Source organism: Hippoglossus stenolepis, chromosome 1, assembly GCF_022539355.2.
Source record: "Hippoglossus stenolepis isolate QCI-W04-F060 chromosome 1, HSTE1.2, whole genome shotgun sequence".
In the NCBI taxonomy this organism is placed as follows: Eukaryota; Metazoa; Chordata; class Actinopteri; order Pleuronectiformes; family Pleuronectidae; genus Hippoglossus; species Hippoglossus stenolepis.
This window is the reverse complement of record NC_061483.1, coordinates 833,958-851,477: the sequence shown is the minus strand read 5'-3', so window position 1 is coordinate 851,477 and position 17,520 is coordinate 833,958. Positions and strand designations below refer to the sequence as shown.

Genomic DNA, 17,520 nt, shown 5'->3' with positions numbered 1-17,520 from the left:
TACAGCACCCTGACACCGTCGTCAGCTCTTATCACTAAGCTCTCCAGCACAGCTCTGGAAGGTCTACGTTCCTGTAGCAAAGGCTGAGATGAGTTAAAAAGATGGAAACCTTGAGCATGTTCCCTGCTTTTCAAACCTTTTCATCATTTAGCTGTTTCTCTCCTGAACAAGTATCCGGTGCGGTTTAGCTCCTCTGCAGGTTAAACGGGTTTTAATTCTCGGCCCAAGGTTTGTGCCAAGTGGAATTTTAAATAGAGACGTGGAGGAGAATGATGTGAAATATTCATCATCATTAAACATGAAGACGGCCTTAGTTATGCCCTGTTCCACATTAGCCATTCTGCTGGCCGCTGCATCTTTGAGGAGGCCCTCAGATAACTGGATGATAAATCAGATGCACACGGGCTTTTCTCTGCTCCGGCCGCTTCTCTCTGTGCTGGAGAAGCTTTTGTACAAGCTAATGAGATTATTGACGGGTAAAGTCTTCAGGGCTCGGTTACCTCTGAGAGGAAAACAGCTCATTGTACGTTTGTACCAGCTAATTGTTAAATGAGGCAAAATAGGATTTCACCTCCTTTAACCGAGAAATCAAAGTTCGTCAAGTGGAAACTACCCAAGATTTAAAATTGAAATGACCCACAAAGTTCGTTTCCCTTCTGTATTTCACTGTGATACAGCTGTTTACATGCAGGAGACCTGAGGTTATTACAGCATTCCTGTTCGCACCATCACATGCACAGTGCACGTGAGCCGTCATGTGATCTGTGTTCTCAGGTGTGTTGGTGTGGAGATTACAACGAGTCCAAAACGTTCACGTGGACAAAACACTGTTTAAAAGTACGAGGGTGGAGCCTGAAACTACTGGAAACTTTAACTTGAATAAAAGAACATCAGAACATTGTTATGATTCATCCTCTGAGGAACATGAACCAAAGAACTTTTCATTATTTCATTTGTAACCAAGGGACCGAGTGACCTCAGTGCAGAGCCACATTTAATATGAGGCAGAAATCCAGCGTGAGCAGAGTAAAGAGAAGCTCCTCAGGGAGCCGGCTCTCGGTCCCTCTCCTGCTAATTATCTTTACTAAATCCTCCTGGTTTCAGTCAATACGTCCTGAATGAACGAGCTGTGGCTTTGATCCACGCGTTACAGACACTGGTCACATGTTGGTAACTGTTACGTAAGTGCAGCGCTTCATTAAAGCTTGAATAATGATCTTTATCTGGTCATATTCCCAGTTCACATCCCCTCCTGGGTCACACAGTGGACTGGTGGGTCTGAAGCACAGAACGTAATCAACACAATACACTTCATGCAACAGGTGGACAATGTAGGCAAATCTGTACAGAAAAGTTATATAAAGTAACAGCTCGTGTATTTGTATTTAAATGTCTTATCCTTATTATAACTGTTAAAATAGAACTGTTTAATATTGTGATGTTAAATATTAAATGTGATGCTTAATATTCTATATATAAAATACTATCAACTCATTTGAAATAAACCTGAACACTTCTTGGATTTTATTACACACACAAGTCGTAATGTTTCATCTCCCGTTAATTGACAATAATCATAAACCCCAGAGCACATTAAAACATTATCAGAGCCCAGAGAATCTCTATCTCAATATTTTATCAACTTAACTACATTTGGTGAAATCTGAAAATAACAAAGTGTTATTACGTCCTTAAGCAACAGGATGTGCACGTCACTAACATGATGAAGTAGAAAACAAAGTGGATTAGAAGGAAGCTTCTTTCAGGCGCTCGGTCTGAAACGACCTCGTCCTGTTTCTCAACTCATCCAATCACAACACGAGGACGTTCAGACCAAAACATCTCGTCTGGTTAGGAACCAATCACGGCCCTCGAAATGGTTTCTCTACAGGAAGGCTAGGTGTAGTTAATTACCAGTTAGCTCAGGTTTATCTAATGTTAGTGACACGTTATTAACATTTCAGAGAACAGATAAAACACATTTTAACGTTTGACTTCAGAAGTAACGTCTCAACAGGAGGAACAGAGATAACAGAGTGATTTAATTAATGTGCAATTTGGAGATAATGTGAATTAACATGAGTTTTGAATGTTCCACTGAAAGAGAAGGTCACAGAGGATAAATCCTCCTCATTACCCAGTTTTTATTAACGAGCTTCCTGATGAGGGAAAATAGATTTAAAATTCTTCTTACAGTATTTCTTTTAAATGGATTTTCTTTCTTCCCAACATTTTATTCCTCTGTCGTCCTTCTTCTTCACATTCTGAGACTGAAGTAAAAATAGAGATTAAATATGATTTATTGATGTTTTAGTGCAATATTTAAATCCCATCAGCTCAAATAAGATGTGTTCAGATCAAAGATAAGAGCTCGTAACTTCTTCACGGATCCTGTTCGTTGGTTAAACCTCCGAGTCGCACACTTTATCATGTTTCCAGAACAATATGAACCGAGGTGGATTCCTGTTTGTCACGTGCTCCGGCTCCACTCGGCAGCCGGACTAGTCTGAACAGTTTTATTCTTCCATTGAACCGAAGTCTCTGAAACCCTGAGTGTGTTTTACCATCAGGTTTGTTCCTGAGCAAAGAACCAAGATTCAGCCAAAGGGTCGTTTTCATCCACAGACTGAGAAATAAAGTTCCGTTCCTTGTTGACTTGAATTCACAGAAAACATTATTTGATGGTGAATCTCCTCCATAATGATGAGCACCATTAAAAAGATGGTGATACACAGATTTCATATCACGACACTTTCTTACTCTGACGCTTCACTTTCCATCAGCTTTTAATTCCGTGTCATAATGGAAGAATGTTATAAACACTGATGTGTGTCAGTGCTTCAATGTCGGGTCCTCATATATAAATCTATACGTCTGTGTGAGTTCAGGGTTTGAATTTGTTTCATCTCTCACATCGTTCTGCGTCCATGTTTGTAATGAAGTGGTGTTGCGTGTCTGTGTCCTGCCCCCCCACAGTGTGTCCCAGTGGGAGGTTCGGTAGCGCCTGTGCCGAGACGTGTCCGTGCACCAACAACGGGACCTGTAATCCCATCGACGGCTCCTGTCAGTGCTTCCCCGGATGGATCGGCGAGGACTGCTCCAGACGTAAGGCCGTGATCTCTCTTCCTCTCTCACACACTCACCCTCTCACTGATCGAGCAGAGACAAGGAACCTGGAGCCAGTTACTCCATCGGCTCTGACGCTAATTATCCATCTAACATTGAGCAGAGCGACACCGTCTCTCCATCACTTGAGAGGCTAACGAGGCTCCGACTGTCCAGATGTCTGGTCTGGTCGTCATAATGTCTGTCTGTCTGTGTGTATGTGTGTGTTCATCTGTGTGTGTGTGTGTGTGTGTGTGTGTTATTGGCAGCATGTCCTCAGGGCTCGTGGGGCCCAGACTGCATCCACACATGTAACTGTCACAACGGAGCCCAGTGCAGTGCTGCAGACGGAGAGTGTGACTGCAGCCCTGGATGGACGGGACTCTACTGCACTCAGCGTACGTCTCTCTCTCTCTCTCTCACACACACACACACACACACACACACACACACTCACACACACACACACACACACACACACACACACACACACACACACACTCACACACACAGATCTGATAAGGGAAACACTGATACACTCTCTGGCTGCTGGAGGAGCTTGGTTCAACCACTTGAAACATTCCTACACTACCATCTGGTGGAAGATACTAAAACTGCATCTTTGAAAACGACGTTCCCTTTCCTACCTTGCATCCTCGTTCCCTCCTTTCCTTGTATGAAAACTCATTTCAGTCGATCCTGTAAAGTCTTTTTCTGTTTCCTGAGTTGTATGAATATTTCTTTTGTCAGCATCAGGTCTCAGGATGATCCCAGTTGTTGCCACGGTGACGGAGGATAAATTATCATGTTATTACTCTCATATTCCCAGTTTGTCTCATATTCCCAGTTTGTCTCATATTCCCAGTTTGTCTCATATTCCCAGTTTGTCTCATATTCCCAGTTTGTCTCATCGATGTTAACAAGGAGCAACTTCCTCTGATCTTCACTCAACAAGAGTCAAACAGAAACTTAGTGATCAGTGAATAAAGCTCAGTCCCATGTGAGGATCCTCTCCCAGGACACAAGGACACAAGGACACAAGTCCAACAGACGCTGATGGAACTGAACACATCAACACAACAACAGGATCTACATGTCGGGGACGGGATTCACAGTTGTTGTGTTGTGTTGTGTTGTGTTGTTGCAGGTTGTCCTGCAGGTTTCTACGGCTCTCAGTGTGCGGAGGTGTGTCGCTGTCAGAACGGGGCCGACTGTGACCACATCAACGGACAGTGCTCGTGCAGGACGGGCTTCATCGGACAGAGCTGTGAACTCAGTGAGTGTGTGTCTGTGTGTGTGTGTGTGTGTGTGTGTATGTGTGTGTGTGTGTCTGTGTGTGTGTGTGTGTCTGTGTGTCTGTGTGTGGCTGTGTGTGTGTGTGCTGTGTGTGTGTCTGTGTGTGTGTGTGTGTGTGTGTGTGTGTGTGTGTGTGTGTGTCTGTCTGTGTGTCTGTGTCTGTGTGTGTGTGTGGCTGTGTGTCTGTCTGTCTGTGTGTGTGTGTGGCTGTGTGTCTGTCTGTCTGTGTGTGTGTGTCTGTGTGTGTGTGTCTGTCTGTCTGTCTGTGTGTCTGTGTGTGTGTGTGTGTGTGTCTGTGTCTGTGTGTGTGTCTGTGTGTGTGTGTGTGTGTGTCTGTGCTGTGTGTGTGTGTGCTGTGTGTGTGTGTGTCTGTGTCTGTGTGTCTGTGTGTGTGTGTGTGTCTGTGTGTGTCTGTGTGTGTGTGTGTGTGTCTGTGTGTGTGTGTGGTCTGTGTGTGTGTGCGTACCAACATGTTGCAGCTTTGGTCCTTGTAGGTTTTGATACTTTTTTAAGTAGGTATTTTTTTCATCTTGAACAGAATCTTATTTTCATAAAATAGTAGAAATCTCAATGGAATTCACATAAATTATAGTTAAATTATATTTGTATAATTATTAAACATAAACAGTAACTTCAAAAATTTTATGTTGAAGCAAATAAAGCAAATTCAGTAGATGAATGATAAATAATGATGATGAAACAATATAAAAGCAGTTTAGAAAAGATAAATGTAATAAAAGTATTAAACAAGTTGGTGACGGAGGCCGATTTTAGACGTTTAGAAACTTAACGAGTTCAAGTCAAGTAAAAATTTGCTGTTTCCTCCCGAGTTAATATATTTAATTCTAAGAGAATTATTGTATGTAATTTGACGAGACGTCGTCGTTATATCTCGTAATTCCTCCAGAACTTTAATATTGTTGTTTTCAAGACTGGAAACATGTGGTGGGCGTCGCCTCCTGAGTCTGAGGCCGCAGAGTGAAGATCAGCTGCTTGATGACATATCAATAACTCCATATTTAAATACACAAAGTGCAGTCCCCACATGACACCTGTGATACTTGTGTTCCGTGCAGAGTGCCCTGCGGGGACGTTCGGGTACGGCTGCCAGCAGCTGTGTGAGTGTATGAACAACGCCACCTGCGACTACGTGACGGGAACCTGCTACTGCAGCATCGGCTTCAAAGGGATCCGCTGTGACCAGGGTGAGAGCTAATGGCTGCGTGGGGGGGGGGGACATGAGAGAAGCTCGCGCTGCTTCTTTCTGTTGTTGCTTCAGATGTGGCTTCAGATGAATCACAGAAAATAAGATGACAGGAGAACTGTGCATCAGAGAGTGAGTGTTCCTGTGGGATGAAGGAGCAGACACTGGATGTTGTCCTTCTTTATTTTCACTTCATCTGAACTTTCTTGTCTGATTAAACATTTAGTACTTAGTGAAAGATCTCAGCAGATTTGAGTTTGTTCTTTCATACTTAAAGGAAACATGTTCTTCACTCAGGTTGATCATTTTAATTGGTGTCATGACTGTAAAAAGATGACCTGCTTTAAAGTTCAGAAAAAACATCGGTGTCCTCAGACTGTCCATCGCTGCAGCTCCTCTTTTCAGCCTCTGTCTCAAACACCAGGTTTTAGCTCCTGTCCCTTTAAGACCCCTTTATATACATGTCGCTGCTGATTGGACGACACCTCTGACACGCCCACCGAACGAGAGACATCCAACCCTGAAGCTCGCTGACGCTTTAGAGGAAACATGTCGTTCAACCCAGAAACTGAAACAAAACATTTGGAGATGATTGAATGTGGCCCTGGCCTCGTTAGGGGGCGTGTCTTATGCATCGTGACATCACATGACCTCATGATGACGTGGAACTACGGCCCGGACGTTTTGCTTTGAACTTTAAAAAAACCTTTATAATAAACTAGAGGAACAAACATCAGATGTTTCCTCTAAAAGAAGCTGATTCCGATGTTTTCTTAGGAACGCGTCAGTGTTCACTTCCTGCTGACACGTGGTTTCGAGGCTGAAGTGCTCGTTGGAGTAGAAGGTTTCTAAAAGTGCACGTGATGTAAACCGCCCTGTGTCCCTCAGCTGCTCTGATGATGGAGGAGCTGAACCCCTACACCAAGATCAGCCCGGCGCTGGCGTCGGAGCGGCAGTCGGCCGGCGCCGTCCTGGGCATCATCTTCCTGCTGCTGCTCATCGTGGCCATGCTGGGCCTGGTGGTGTGGTTCCGCTACCGGCAGAGAGAGAAGGGTCACCATGTGCCCAGCGTCACCTACACCCCCGCCCTGCACATCAACTCCACAGACTACTCCCTGTCCGGTGAGACGCCATGAGGCTGCTTGACTTCCTGCTCCCTCTCTCTCTTTGTACTTTCAGAACTACGACCGAACGAGGACGATCCACGTGATCATCGCTTTGATTGATTGTTTGGATCATTTATTGAATTGTGAAAAACTCTCGGCTGTCAATCACAGGAAATCTAATCCTTCAATATTCAGTTTCCAGTTTATAAAACATTTTCGAACCTGAAACAGTTTAAATTTGATAAATGACCTGAACAATGAATCAATTGAAAACGATTTAACATGATTCATATTCTTTCAGCTCTGATCCACACTTCTCCTTCTGACTTCCAGCTGCACGTTGCTCATTGTAGTGACGGCTCTGGACGACTGTGTCACTGTCATTGATTAAACCCAATGAACTCATTGTTTCAGTCACGTGCACGGTGTGCGTGCACGTGCATGTACATGTGTTGGCGTGTTGTGAGAGCGTGTGTTGATGTGCTGACAGCAGGGCTGCAGTGCACAGGCCTGCTCTCCTCTGCAGACTCCTCCCCCAGCAGCAGCTCCGTCGGGCGCTGCTTCTCCAACCCGAGCTACCGCACCCTGGGCCCGTGCACGTACGCCACGCACTACGCCACGCCCCACAAGAGGGCCGCCGCCAAGGTGGGTCCCCCCCGGGGAGACGAGCTTCTGCACAGACATCAACGACTGACACAAGTTACCTCTGAGACGCTTTTTAAATATGGACAATATAATAATTCTCATTAAATTACAACTTTATTCTGGATATGATGCCTCACAGAACTCAGATTTCTACTTTGAGGTGTTAAGCTACAGGAGCAAAAAGGAAGTAAAGACTCAGCCACAGGACTAATATTCTACCGTTGATCCAGATGCAGATTAGAGCTTTTTATCAAATCTAAGGAATAAAATACAAACTCCTGCTTGTTTCCTCGTCTGTCGGTGTGAAGTCTGTCGTTTTCTGATTGTTTTCCAGATGAAGACGAAGCGGCGCCACAGGAACAGCGCTCCCGAGTGGGGCGCCTACTGTAACCTCAGCGATCTGGGTCAGTCCAGCATCAGCACGTTTCAGAAACACTGTGAAGATCCTTTAGCGTCAGGGATCAGTGACGGACCTTTTCACTCTCGTCTCCGTGCAGGTGTTTACTGCATCGACCGGCGTTACAGCCACCACCTGGAGCCGCCGCGCTACCGAGGTACAGTGTGAGGTGGACTGACCACGTCACCTCCGAGTCCTGCACCAATCCCCCTGCTCCAATCACTGCCCTCAGCCAATCACTGCCCTCAGCCAATCACTGCCCTCAGCCAATCACTGCCCTCAGCCAATCACTGCATCTCTTCATGTTGCTTTTCCCCGTGTTGAAAGTGTGAAGTGATATAAAGAGATATCGTCTCTAACAGTCCGGGTGCCATGAGAAGATCTGAACCTTGAAGACACTCAGGGAACACAACTGTGAAATGAGTGCTGTTGTTTTGTGTTGATCATCGATACAAGAATGTTCAAGTTGAAGAAATAGATTTTACCTCAGAAACATCTGCACCATATTAACCTTGTGTTGGTTGTGTTGGTTGTTTGCTCACATGTGTGTTTGTGTCCCTGCAGGAAGAATCCGACTCCTCTGTCCTCGTCCTGCTGAGCTCGTCCTCCTGTGTTGACCTTGATCCTTTAACCCCCCCCCCCTCAGAGACTCCCTGAATGCTGAGCGTGTTTCCTTCAGCTCTGTATTCGATGCTCAATGTTGATGTCTGCAACTTCACCTCTGTCCTCCATCTTGATTCTAACATGTTTGTTCCTGAAGATTCTCCCTGTTTTCTACAAATCTCATGAAAAGACAAAAACCAACAGTTGATCTGCGACTAAATTTAGTAACGACGAAGAGAAACTGTCGATGAATCCGACGACAAACACGTCTTCTCACGTCATTCAGCGTCATAGTGACAAAATAAAGAATTGTTGGTTTCTGTCGTATATTTGTTGTAGATATAGACAAAGTGTCCTCATAAGACTTTTAAAGACATAATAAACGTCTTCAAGTGTCCACAGCTTCTGACATCAGATTATACAGGTCACTATGGTAACGGCTGTTATCCCCAGGACGCTTGTTTCATTCACACTTTGCAGGAAATGAAGAAATGGAAATTAATAATAACTTTATTAGTGTAGCACTTTTCAATACACGTAATAAAGTGCTTTACAACAAATACTATGAAATCCACAGGTTAACAAAACAATAGCTACAGAAGATAAAGGTCATAGATATCATGTGAGGTGTCATAGGAAAAGAGATCCAACGGGCAGAGGCTGGTTGGGTTTAGCTTGAAGTCTCGTTCCTCTGAGTATCTTCAGGTTTGTTAACATTTTGAAAAGGTCTCGTACTTTTCGAGGTCTGCAGAGAAATATTTCATCAATTTGAATTCTGACGTTTTATCAGCAGCTGCATTTTAACTTCAGAGTTTGGAACATTCTCATTGTCCTGCCCGGCTGCGGTGGTTCCCGTGTGCGTGTGTTCTGATGCGTGTGTTCTGTGTGTTCCGTGTTCAGACTACATGAAGGGCTCCTTGTCCAGCACCTGCTCCCTCAACAGCGAGAACCCGTACGCCACCATCAACGACCCCCCCGCCCCCTGCAAACACTCTGAGAGCAGCTACGTGGAAATGAAATCACCGACTCGCCACGATCACGTGACGCACTGCTGCTCCGCCGCCATCATCACCACCGCCACCGCCACCACAGCTCCCGCCAAGAACGTGTACGACATGGGTACGATTAGGATCCTGAAGTTGGCATTGTTGGTTTATTGTGCTTGTTTCTCACGTTTAAATGTTTCATAGGAGCTGGTTCATGTTGCGAAGCTTCAAGCTCCTGCTCAGAAAAACCCTTGTTTCACTGACGAGCCTCGTTTGAAGTCAATAGAATAAAATGATCCAAACTTACAGTGGTGGCGTTTCGTCAGGTTCCCACTGGAGATGTACATTTGTACAGTTTCATTACTGTATCGTCCCGATTCGTCTTTTTCATGGTGGAATTGATGAAGAGATAGAATCTTTCAAACGCGTCCGATCGATGGAAAACTCCACGTCACTGGTTTCCAGGGATGTAAAAGCTGTGTCTCGGTTCAGGGTCTGAGTCGAACTGGGATGTGGAGGGTTTTTCTATCGGTGTCCCCAGCGGGGCTTCGGGTGAACCCTCGTTCTGACTGTTGCATCGTGACTTCCTGCAGCGGAGCCACCATGAAGAGTTGAGAAGAGTCCGCCTGTTTGAAACCACGTTGAAGGAGTGTTAGAAACGATCAGTGATCCAATCCAGCCTCTGAAGGATGTGGCCCCTGAATGCTTTGACTTATGTTCTGTTATGGTCTTTTAAAATCAACTGTCATTCTAATTCTCTCTGTCACTGTTTATTTTTAAATTCGATTAATTCATTGATATGAAGTTGATTAACAAACTATTTCCTCTATAGAATATCTGAGAATAGTGAAAACCCCTCACTCCTTGAGTTGAAGGTTCTCTGAGCCTCGTGGACGAGGAGCTTCTCCTTTCTTAGAGGAAGTTTTAGGTCTTGGACACACACTCATAAATATCAGTCCTGTAAATATGTTTATTTATTCATCAGGATCCATTCTTTGTTTTGATAACTGATCCTGTCTTTTAACGAACGTGAGGAGAAGTTCCTGGATCTGCTCCTTTGTCCAGATCCAGGTCAAAGTTCAGTTCCTGCCTGATCCACACGTTGATCTACAATCTGTCCTGAAGGTTTTATCTTCACGGACAGAAAATATAAACTCTGTGGACGAGTTTTCACCTCATCAACATTTCAACATGACTTAACTTTCTTGTCTCTCCCCCTCTCTCTCTAACCCCCAGAACCGACCATCAGCATCATCCAGGGTGCCGGCGGTGTGGTGGTCCCGCTCAGTTTCCCTCAGAACCCGTATGACCTGCCCAGGAACAGTCACATCCCCGGACACTACGACCTGCTGCCTGTCCGTCACAGCCCCCACAGCCACAGCCCCCTGCCCGGCAGCCCCACCAGCTCCCTCCTTTAGACCACACCCCCAGAAACCCGATGGACCAGTGCTCCGCCCATTTCCCCGTGAACCAGGAAACTGTGAAGTGGGACAACAGGAAAGGATCAGTTTAGTTTGTGATGAGGACTAATATTTATTTATTTATTTGTGTGTGTGTGTGAGTGTGTGCGATCTTATCACTGTATTATATCTGAACTGTTGTGTGGTGAACAGACGGAGGAATAAACACGGTCGCACACACACAGGTTCACCAGTTTTCTCTGGAATATGCTGATCTCGTCTGTTCGGATCCGTCCTGGTTCAGAAGAGTCCGAACAAAGAGCTGCTGGTGTAACTGTCTGTTTGAGATGAAGTGAACATCTGGATCAGTGCAGAAACACTACGAACATCTGAGGAGAGGAGACGTTCATTACTCCAGAATTCTCTATAAAAAAGGACTGAAAGTATAAAGAAGTGCACAGAAACTGCTCAGATTGACTCAGCCTGTATATTTCTGGTATTTTTACACATGGTTTCTTATTTCCTGTTTACATATTTAAAGATCCTGCCGGGGGATCCTTACTTTCTCTCTGAAAAAATGATCTTTTTGTATGTGCTGTAGACAAAGTTGTGTATTGGATGTACACTTACTGTACACTTGTGATTATTATTGTGATTTTCTTCTGTTGTGTTAAGCTTATTACACCTGCATGCCAAAGATTATTCAAGATAAAATAGTTAGCCAGAAATACCCTTTTGTCCTTTAGAGCAAAATACTGATTATTATTATCTGACGTGGAAACCGGCTCTTATTTGAAACAGGTTTTTATTTTGGCGTTTCAACTTCCTCCACATCTCTGATTCCATGTTTTTCTAATCATGTCATTACAACTATGAACAACATCAAGTGTGAGAAATCCTTTTTAATTTTCCATTGCCACACGGGTCCGTTTTGATAAGTCTTCACTAAAGCAATAACAGGACATGTTGACAACCAGACGTTAACGTTGTCCTACAGATTCGATTCCTTTGGTTCCTTTGTCTTCTTCTATCGTTTCTTCATCTTCGATCCGAACAATCGTTTCAGCTGCAGAAGATAAATCATGTGCTGCTTGTTGGTTTTTGTTTCCAGCCCGAAACTCAATAAAGTTGTCATAGCTCAGGGGAGTTCTGTTCTGTCTTGTTACGCATTATTATTATTAAGATTTAAAACGGGTCAAATAGAAATATAGAAGTGTGCGTCATCTGCATGAGGACAAATACTGGAAATGTTTCCCAGAGAAAGTGTTTAGAAATAAAAAAGCCCAGAATCAATGTGACTGTTACAGAAAACTGCAAAGGTTGTAAATACACTAAGTATTAGACCAGATTCCAGACCAGCACAGTCGTGAATATATGTAGTTACAACTATACTTTGAAGGGGTGGACAAAATAATCCGAACACCGGTCAACACAACTCAGTGCAGTTTGAACTAACATCAGACACTTGAATCCTCCACACGTCCTGAAGGAGACAGAGTATCACTGTGGTGGTAGTGAAGTGTTCGGCTTCTGGATGAAATCACAGTTCAGGTTCTGTGTGTAAAACAAATGAAAAACGATTGTAACCTGACAATCTGTATATATTATTCATTTCTAGTTGAAAAGTTTATTTCTTTATTCTCAATCGACCTGAGATGCACAAAGTAACACGAGCAGAGATTTTGAATTAAAGTAACAGGAGAATTTAGCACCTATGATTACCACGGTACACGGTTGTTTCCACGAAGGAATCAATAGCTTTTAGCAAACTATATAACTTAGATGAAACAAGTACGATCCAGGCTCGTGTAAAGGTTTATGACTGGTGCGCTTTATTAAGATGAACTGATAACTTAAGATATAGACACAATTGTACAATTTATCAATCTGTACAAAACATAAAACCATTCCTTTTGACCCCCCTCACATTTAACCTTCCAGATTCATTGAAATGACGTCATTTCACTCTTACATGTTTACACTGGAATTACAGTCAGTTATAGAATATAGTAAAAAAAAAAGAAAATAATAATCAAAACACATTTCTTAAAAAAAACACGGAACAATGGAGGTACGTGAAACAGGATCAGAAATCATGTTCTCAGAAGAAAGGAATCACTTTGTCCACAGATGCACCAGCTGGAGTCTGGAGAGGCTCGGCCGGCGGCACCGTCTGTTCCAGGAAACGCCATTGGCACTGCCAGCCCGGCTCACACACTCCAGAGCTGCCGTCTACCCTCTGCCTCCACACACGCTCAGGCATGGTCTGCTAACACCATCACACACTGACACGGCTACAACCTGGAATTCAACAGAGCACGCTCCCGGGAGAGTTTTGACGAGAAGGTCGTGAGCGCGGCGGGTGGAACGACTATCGGCGGGTTGAGCGCGCCCCCCCCTCGCCAGCCAAGCCAAACCCGCAGCAGATTTCATGGACAGTAATGACAATGTTAGATACATAAGGCGACGCAACATGGGAGTTGCAGTCATACAGAAAGCCATGCATTGTGTTGAAGTCAGAGGCAGCTCGGTGTATGTAGGCTTTATGTGACAGGGACGACACGGTCACTGGTCAGGGACGAGGCAGGATGACGGTGAGGTGTTTGCGGGGGAATGAGAGGCGTCCTCGGACAGGTACGTGCGGTGAAGGAGGCACTGAGACCAGACGCTTGTGAGAATGTGGCTCAGTCTCAAGTCTTTTCTCAATTCCTTCGTATGAAGACTTCAGGAAAGACTCTGGAGACTCAGCCCGAGTTCATCAGAACTAAAGAACATTTTGGTTGTGAACAGTGGCTCCTACAGAGGTCCAGATTCTCCCCGTGCAGTCAAATCTAATCCTAGACAGGGACGCGTGTTTACTAGATCAACTATTAAGGTTCAGTGCAAGATCTTGACAATTTTACGCTCATGAAGTCCAACCTAGCGAGTGACATTCACCGGTTCCTACGTTCTCAGTGCGTCCCAACTACACTTCTGTGGTTACATGCAAAGCAGAACTAAACTACTGGAGATGTTTGATTATAGTGTTATTGAGTATCATAGGAATGTCAAACGAGAATACTTCAGCTGTTTTTTTTCCTTCATTTGCTAAAGAAGTGCGCTAAGGGGGAAAGATCCAAACATCCATGTGCTAGTTTCTGCATAGTTGTAGTCAAACATGTGAAAAAGAATGCATACTCTTCTGTTGGGGCAGGAAAGCCTGACGGTCGAGTGTCTTCAATCAGAACGTCCTTCCACACGGAGACTGACAGGAGGACGACAGGAACATCCCAACGTACAGGGACCGTGTTCAGATCTTTAGCTTTATAAAAACATGCAGCGCAGCAGAGCGCCAGCTTTGAAAGACCGACGGCTGGAAACACAGCAACCACGACGTCTGGCGAGTCTGTGCGCCGCATGCGAGCTCCCGTCCGACCTCCCGCTGCGCAAACCGAAGCTCGACAAATGCAAAAGATTCTACGTTTCACTAGCGTCATATTCACAGCAATCAGATCCATGTTACTACCAGAGCACATGTCTACACTGTGCCCGATACATCCACGAGTTTCCAAAACAGTACATTGCACTAAAGAGGGGGCTAAAATGACAGAGGAGAAGCTTGTATATAGGGAAACACTGAAGAGCAACTCTGATGTGCTTTAAAGTCATATATACCTAATATTAGATATGATACAAGACAGAGAAAGAACAAAGTGGAGAAATCAACAGGAGCAGAAAGGAAACTAATCACATTCATATATTAAGACATTTTGTGACATGTCAGCGCATCTACAGTAATGAAATCTAAAGTGATATGAAATGCTTGCTGCCTGCTGTCCTGCAGAAACCTAAAGACAGAGGGTTTGGGGGGGCCACCCCACGCGGTTACTTCTTCTTATACTGGGATATATTCACCTAGGGCAGGGGAGGGGAGGTGGGGGCAGGTGCAGAGCGGGAGGGACGAGCCACAGCTACGAGGCCGTGACCTGAACTCCACAACTCACGGTGCGCCAAGGCAGTCTATTTTCTGAGGGGGTGGGGGTGAGCCAGGAGCTGGGTAGGGGAGGGAGGGGGTGGGAGGGAGGGAGGGAGGGGGTAGCAGCAGGCTACCGCGGCCGGGCTAGATGTTCTGACAGCACTGCATCTTTGGTTTGTTCTCAGTGGGCTGCACCTGGATGTTGACCACGTTGTTACTCGGGGACATGTCGCTCTCCTGGCGCTCGGACATCTGCTTCTGAGACACGATACGGTAGATCTCTGAGGGGGGGGGGAGAGGAGGTCTGTTACCTGAGACACTGCTCAGTGTGTGTGTGTGTGTGTGTGTGTGTGTGTGTGTGTGTGTGTGTGTGTGTGTGTGTGTGTGTGTGTGTGTGTGTGTGTGTGACATCATCACAGTGGAGGCCACGACACTCATCATGTGAGGAGACTCTGTGATGTAATGATCTAAACATCTGTCGGGCTCGCCCATTACTCATTCAGAATCTGCTTCTCTCTCACTTTCACTTTGTAACAGCAGCTTCCTCTGTTCTTCACTCAACTAGAGTGAAACTACAGAGGAACTATGAGCAGTGAATAAAGCTCGTGATCATGAGAACACTCCTAAAAGAGATAAGCTGTCCAGACCACATGATGTAATAAAGTTCATTCTGTAACGAGCCTCGTTAAACAGCAGCTCTGAGCATCGACAACGTGCAACAGGAACAGCTGCTCGGCTGTGGAACGCTTCCTCAATAAATATCAAGTCTGTTGGCAACGGTGACTACACCCCCCCCCCCACCCACACACCCCACACACACACACCTGTCAGAATGGTCTGGAAGGCCGTCTCGACGTTGGTGGAGTCCAGAGCCGACGTCTCCAGGAAGGACAACCCGTTCTTCTCTGCAGGACCAAGTTGAGCAACAGGTCTCGTTAACCACACATCAGACACGTCACGTTCCACAGAGCGTTTCAACCGTTACACTGACAAATCTCCCTCAGACTTTTCTTCACTGCATTAAATGACAATTATAAGAAATACAGTGGAATCCATTCGTGTGATAATCAAACAATTTATAAATCATCACCTAGAGAAATCAATAAAGGTTATTTGAAACCGTTATAATCTTTTCAGAGGACGATCCAAAACTCTGAATGATTTTTTTCATTTTCATTATTGATTCGTTATTTGTCTCATTTAATTAATGTTTGGAAAACACATTTTTGTGCTTTTAGACAGATGCTGGAAATATGATGTTTTGTGTCTTTGTTGTGATCTTATGAAGAATTTCTGGTGAATTGGAAACTAGAGGCTGATGGTGTTACCAGCGAAAGCTCGGGCCTCGTCGGTGGGAACAGCCCGGAGGTGGCGCAGGTCGCTCTTGTTTCCCACCAGCATGATGACGATGTTGCTGTCGGCGTGATCTCTCAGCTCCTTCAGCCAGCGCTCCACGTTCTCGTAGGTTAGATGCTTGGCGATGTCGTAGACCAGGAGCGCCCCCACCGCCCCGCGGTAGTACCTGCAGCGCAGCCACAGGAAACACTTTAATAACTGGTCATCAACACCACTATCATCAGAGTCAGCTGTGCTGTATCTGACAGGGACAGTTCATATTAATAACACACATATAGATTCAGACCTGTGTGTAACATCCTGACCCCCCCCGACCTCCTCCTCTATACTCACGCTGATGTGATGGCCCGGTAGCGCTCCTGTCCAGCCGTGTCCCAGATCTGGGCCTTCACCGTCTTGCCGTCCACTTGGATGCTGCGCGTGGCGAACTCCACTCCGATGGTGCTCTTACTCTCCAGGTTGAACTCATTCCGGGTGAAGCGGGACAGCAGGTTACTCTTCCCAACGCCAGAGTCACCGATGAGGACAACTGGGGCACACGAGGGACAAACACCTTATCACGACTTATACGTTTTATACCTGTTACAGAGGGAACAATGATGAACGTCCTGCTCGTACTGTTCTTTAGTTTGATCTTTATATTATAACCATGTTCTAACAGATTTCATCCCAATCCGACCTGTATATTATTACACTTTATGTATTGTGCATCTCTCTGCTGCTCATTAACAACCTGCCGTGCCTAGTTACTGTTAATCAGGTGAAATACTTGAATGATGAGCTTTTTAGTCGTCAAACTGGTGAGTGTTTTCAGATTTTATTGTATTTTCACACGTGACGTCAGTGAACTGAGAACCTTTGGGACTAAGAGACGAACTAAAGAACAAACGTCACCTTGAACTTCAGGAATCTGAAGAACTGTGATTTGTCACTGTTTCGGGTATTTAGGAACTATTGAGAAAAAGATTTCTCTTTCAGATTTCAGCCTCTTAAAAAAGAAATCGAGACTTAATGTTTCATAGACTCAAGGATTAATCAATAAAGTGTTTCATCCAATGATAGAAGTCATCACTAATTATAGCCAGTTATTTGATTGATATATTTTTGAATTATAGCATTAATGGAACTAATGAAGACTTTATTTATTCACCTACATCTGCAGCTCCAGGTCACCTGAGCATATGCACGTGTTTGTTATGAGGATGTTTTATATTCTTACTTTTACATTGAAATGACTCAAACTAACTTCTGATCCTTTTCAAAGTGACACAGGTTTGTTGCTGTGCTTGTTCACACTGGACAGAACCAGATGTTCTGTGTAAAAACACACATCTGTATTTAATGTGGATTTCAGTCCACTGACGGATCTGCTGTTCATGTGAGTGCAGATGTAAACAAGCTGCTCGTGGATCTGTTCTCGCTCGAGCCTGTAACGCACTGATTGCATCTCACGGACATTCAGACCGT

The 17,520-nt window shown here is 44.8% G+C and overlaps 2 protein-coding genes across 4 annotated transcripts in view; one reads left to right on the top strand and one right to left on the bottom strand.

Annotated features, from left to right (window-relative positions):
- LOC118107642 (multiple epidermal growth factor-like domains protein 11) overlaps nt 1-11,883 on the top strand; it is an 89,609-nt gene extending 77,726 nt beyond the window's left edge. Inside the window, exons 17-26 of one of the 3 annotated variants that reach the window (XM_035155667.2) lie at nt 2,977-3,105; nt 3,375-3,503; nt 4,253-4,381; nt 5,478-5,606; nt 6,494-6,727; nt 7,205-7,356; nt 7,691-7,760; nt 7,854-7,910; nt 9,257-9,475; nt 10,579-11,883. In XM_035155667.2, coding sequence (XP_035011558.2) covers nt 2,977-3,105; nt 3,375-3,503; nt 4,253-4,381; nt 5,478-5,606; nt 6,494-6,727; nt 7,205-7,356; nt 7,691-7,760; nt 7,854-7,910; nt 9,257-9,475; nt 10,579-10,760 — 1,430 coding nt within the window. In that variant the 3' untranslated portion in view covers nt 10,761-11,883. Of the gene's footprint in view, nt 1-2,976; nt 3,106-3,374; nt 3,504-4,252; nt 4,382-5,477; nt 5,607-6,493; nt 6,728-7,201; nt 7,357-7,690; nt 7,761-7,853; nt 7,911-9,256; nt 9,476-10,578 lie in introns of all 3 variants that reach the window. The other 2 variants (XM_035155666.2, XM_035155668.2) reach the window with 2 other exon arrangements.
- A 668-nt stretch (nt 11,884-12,551) lies between these two features.
- rab11a (RAB11a, member RAS oncogene family) overlaps nt 12,552-17,520 on the bottom strand; it is a 5,591-nt gene continuing 622 nt past the window's right edge. Inside the window, exons 2-5 of the mRNA XM_035155693.2 lie at nt 16,387-16,582; nt 16,026-16,219; nt 15,522-15,602; nt 12,552-14,978 (exon numbers count right to left, since the gene is read on the bottom strand). Coding sequence (XP_035011584.1) covers nt 14,842-14,978; nt 15,522-15,602; nt 16,026-16,219; nt 16,387-16,582 — 608 coding nt within the window. The 3' untranslated portion in view covers nt 12,552-14,841. The remainder of the gene's footprint in view (nt 14,979-15,521; nt 15,603-16,025; nt 16,220-16,386; nt 16,583-17,520) is intronic.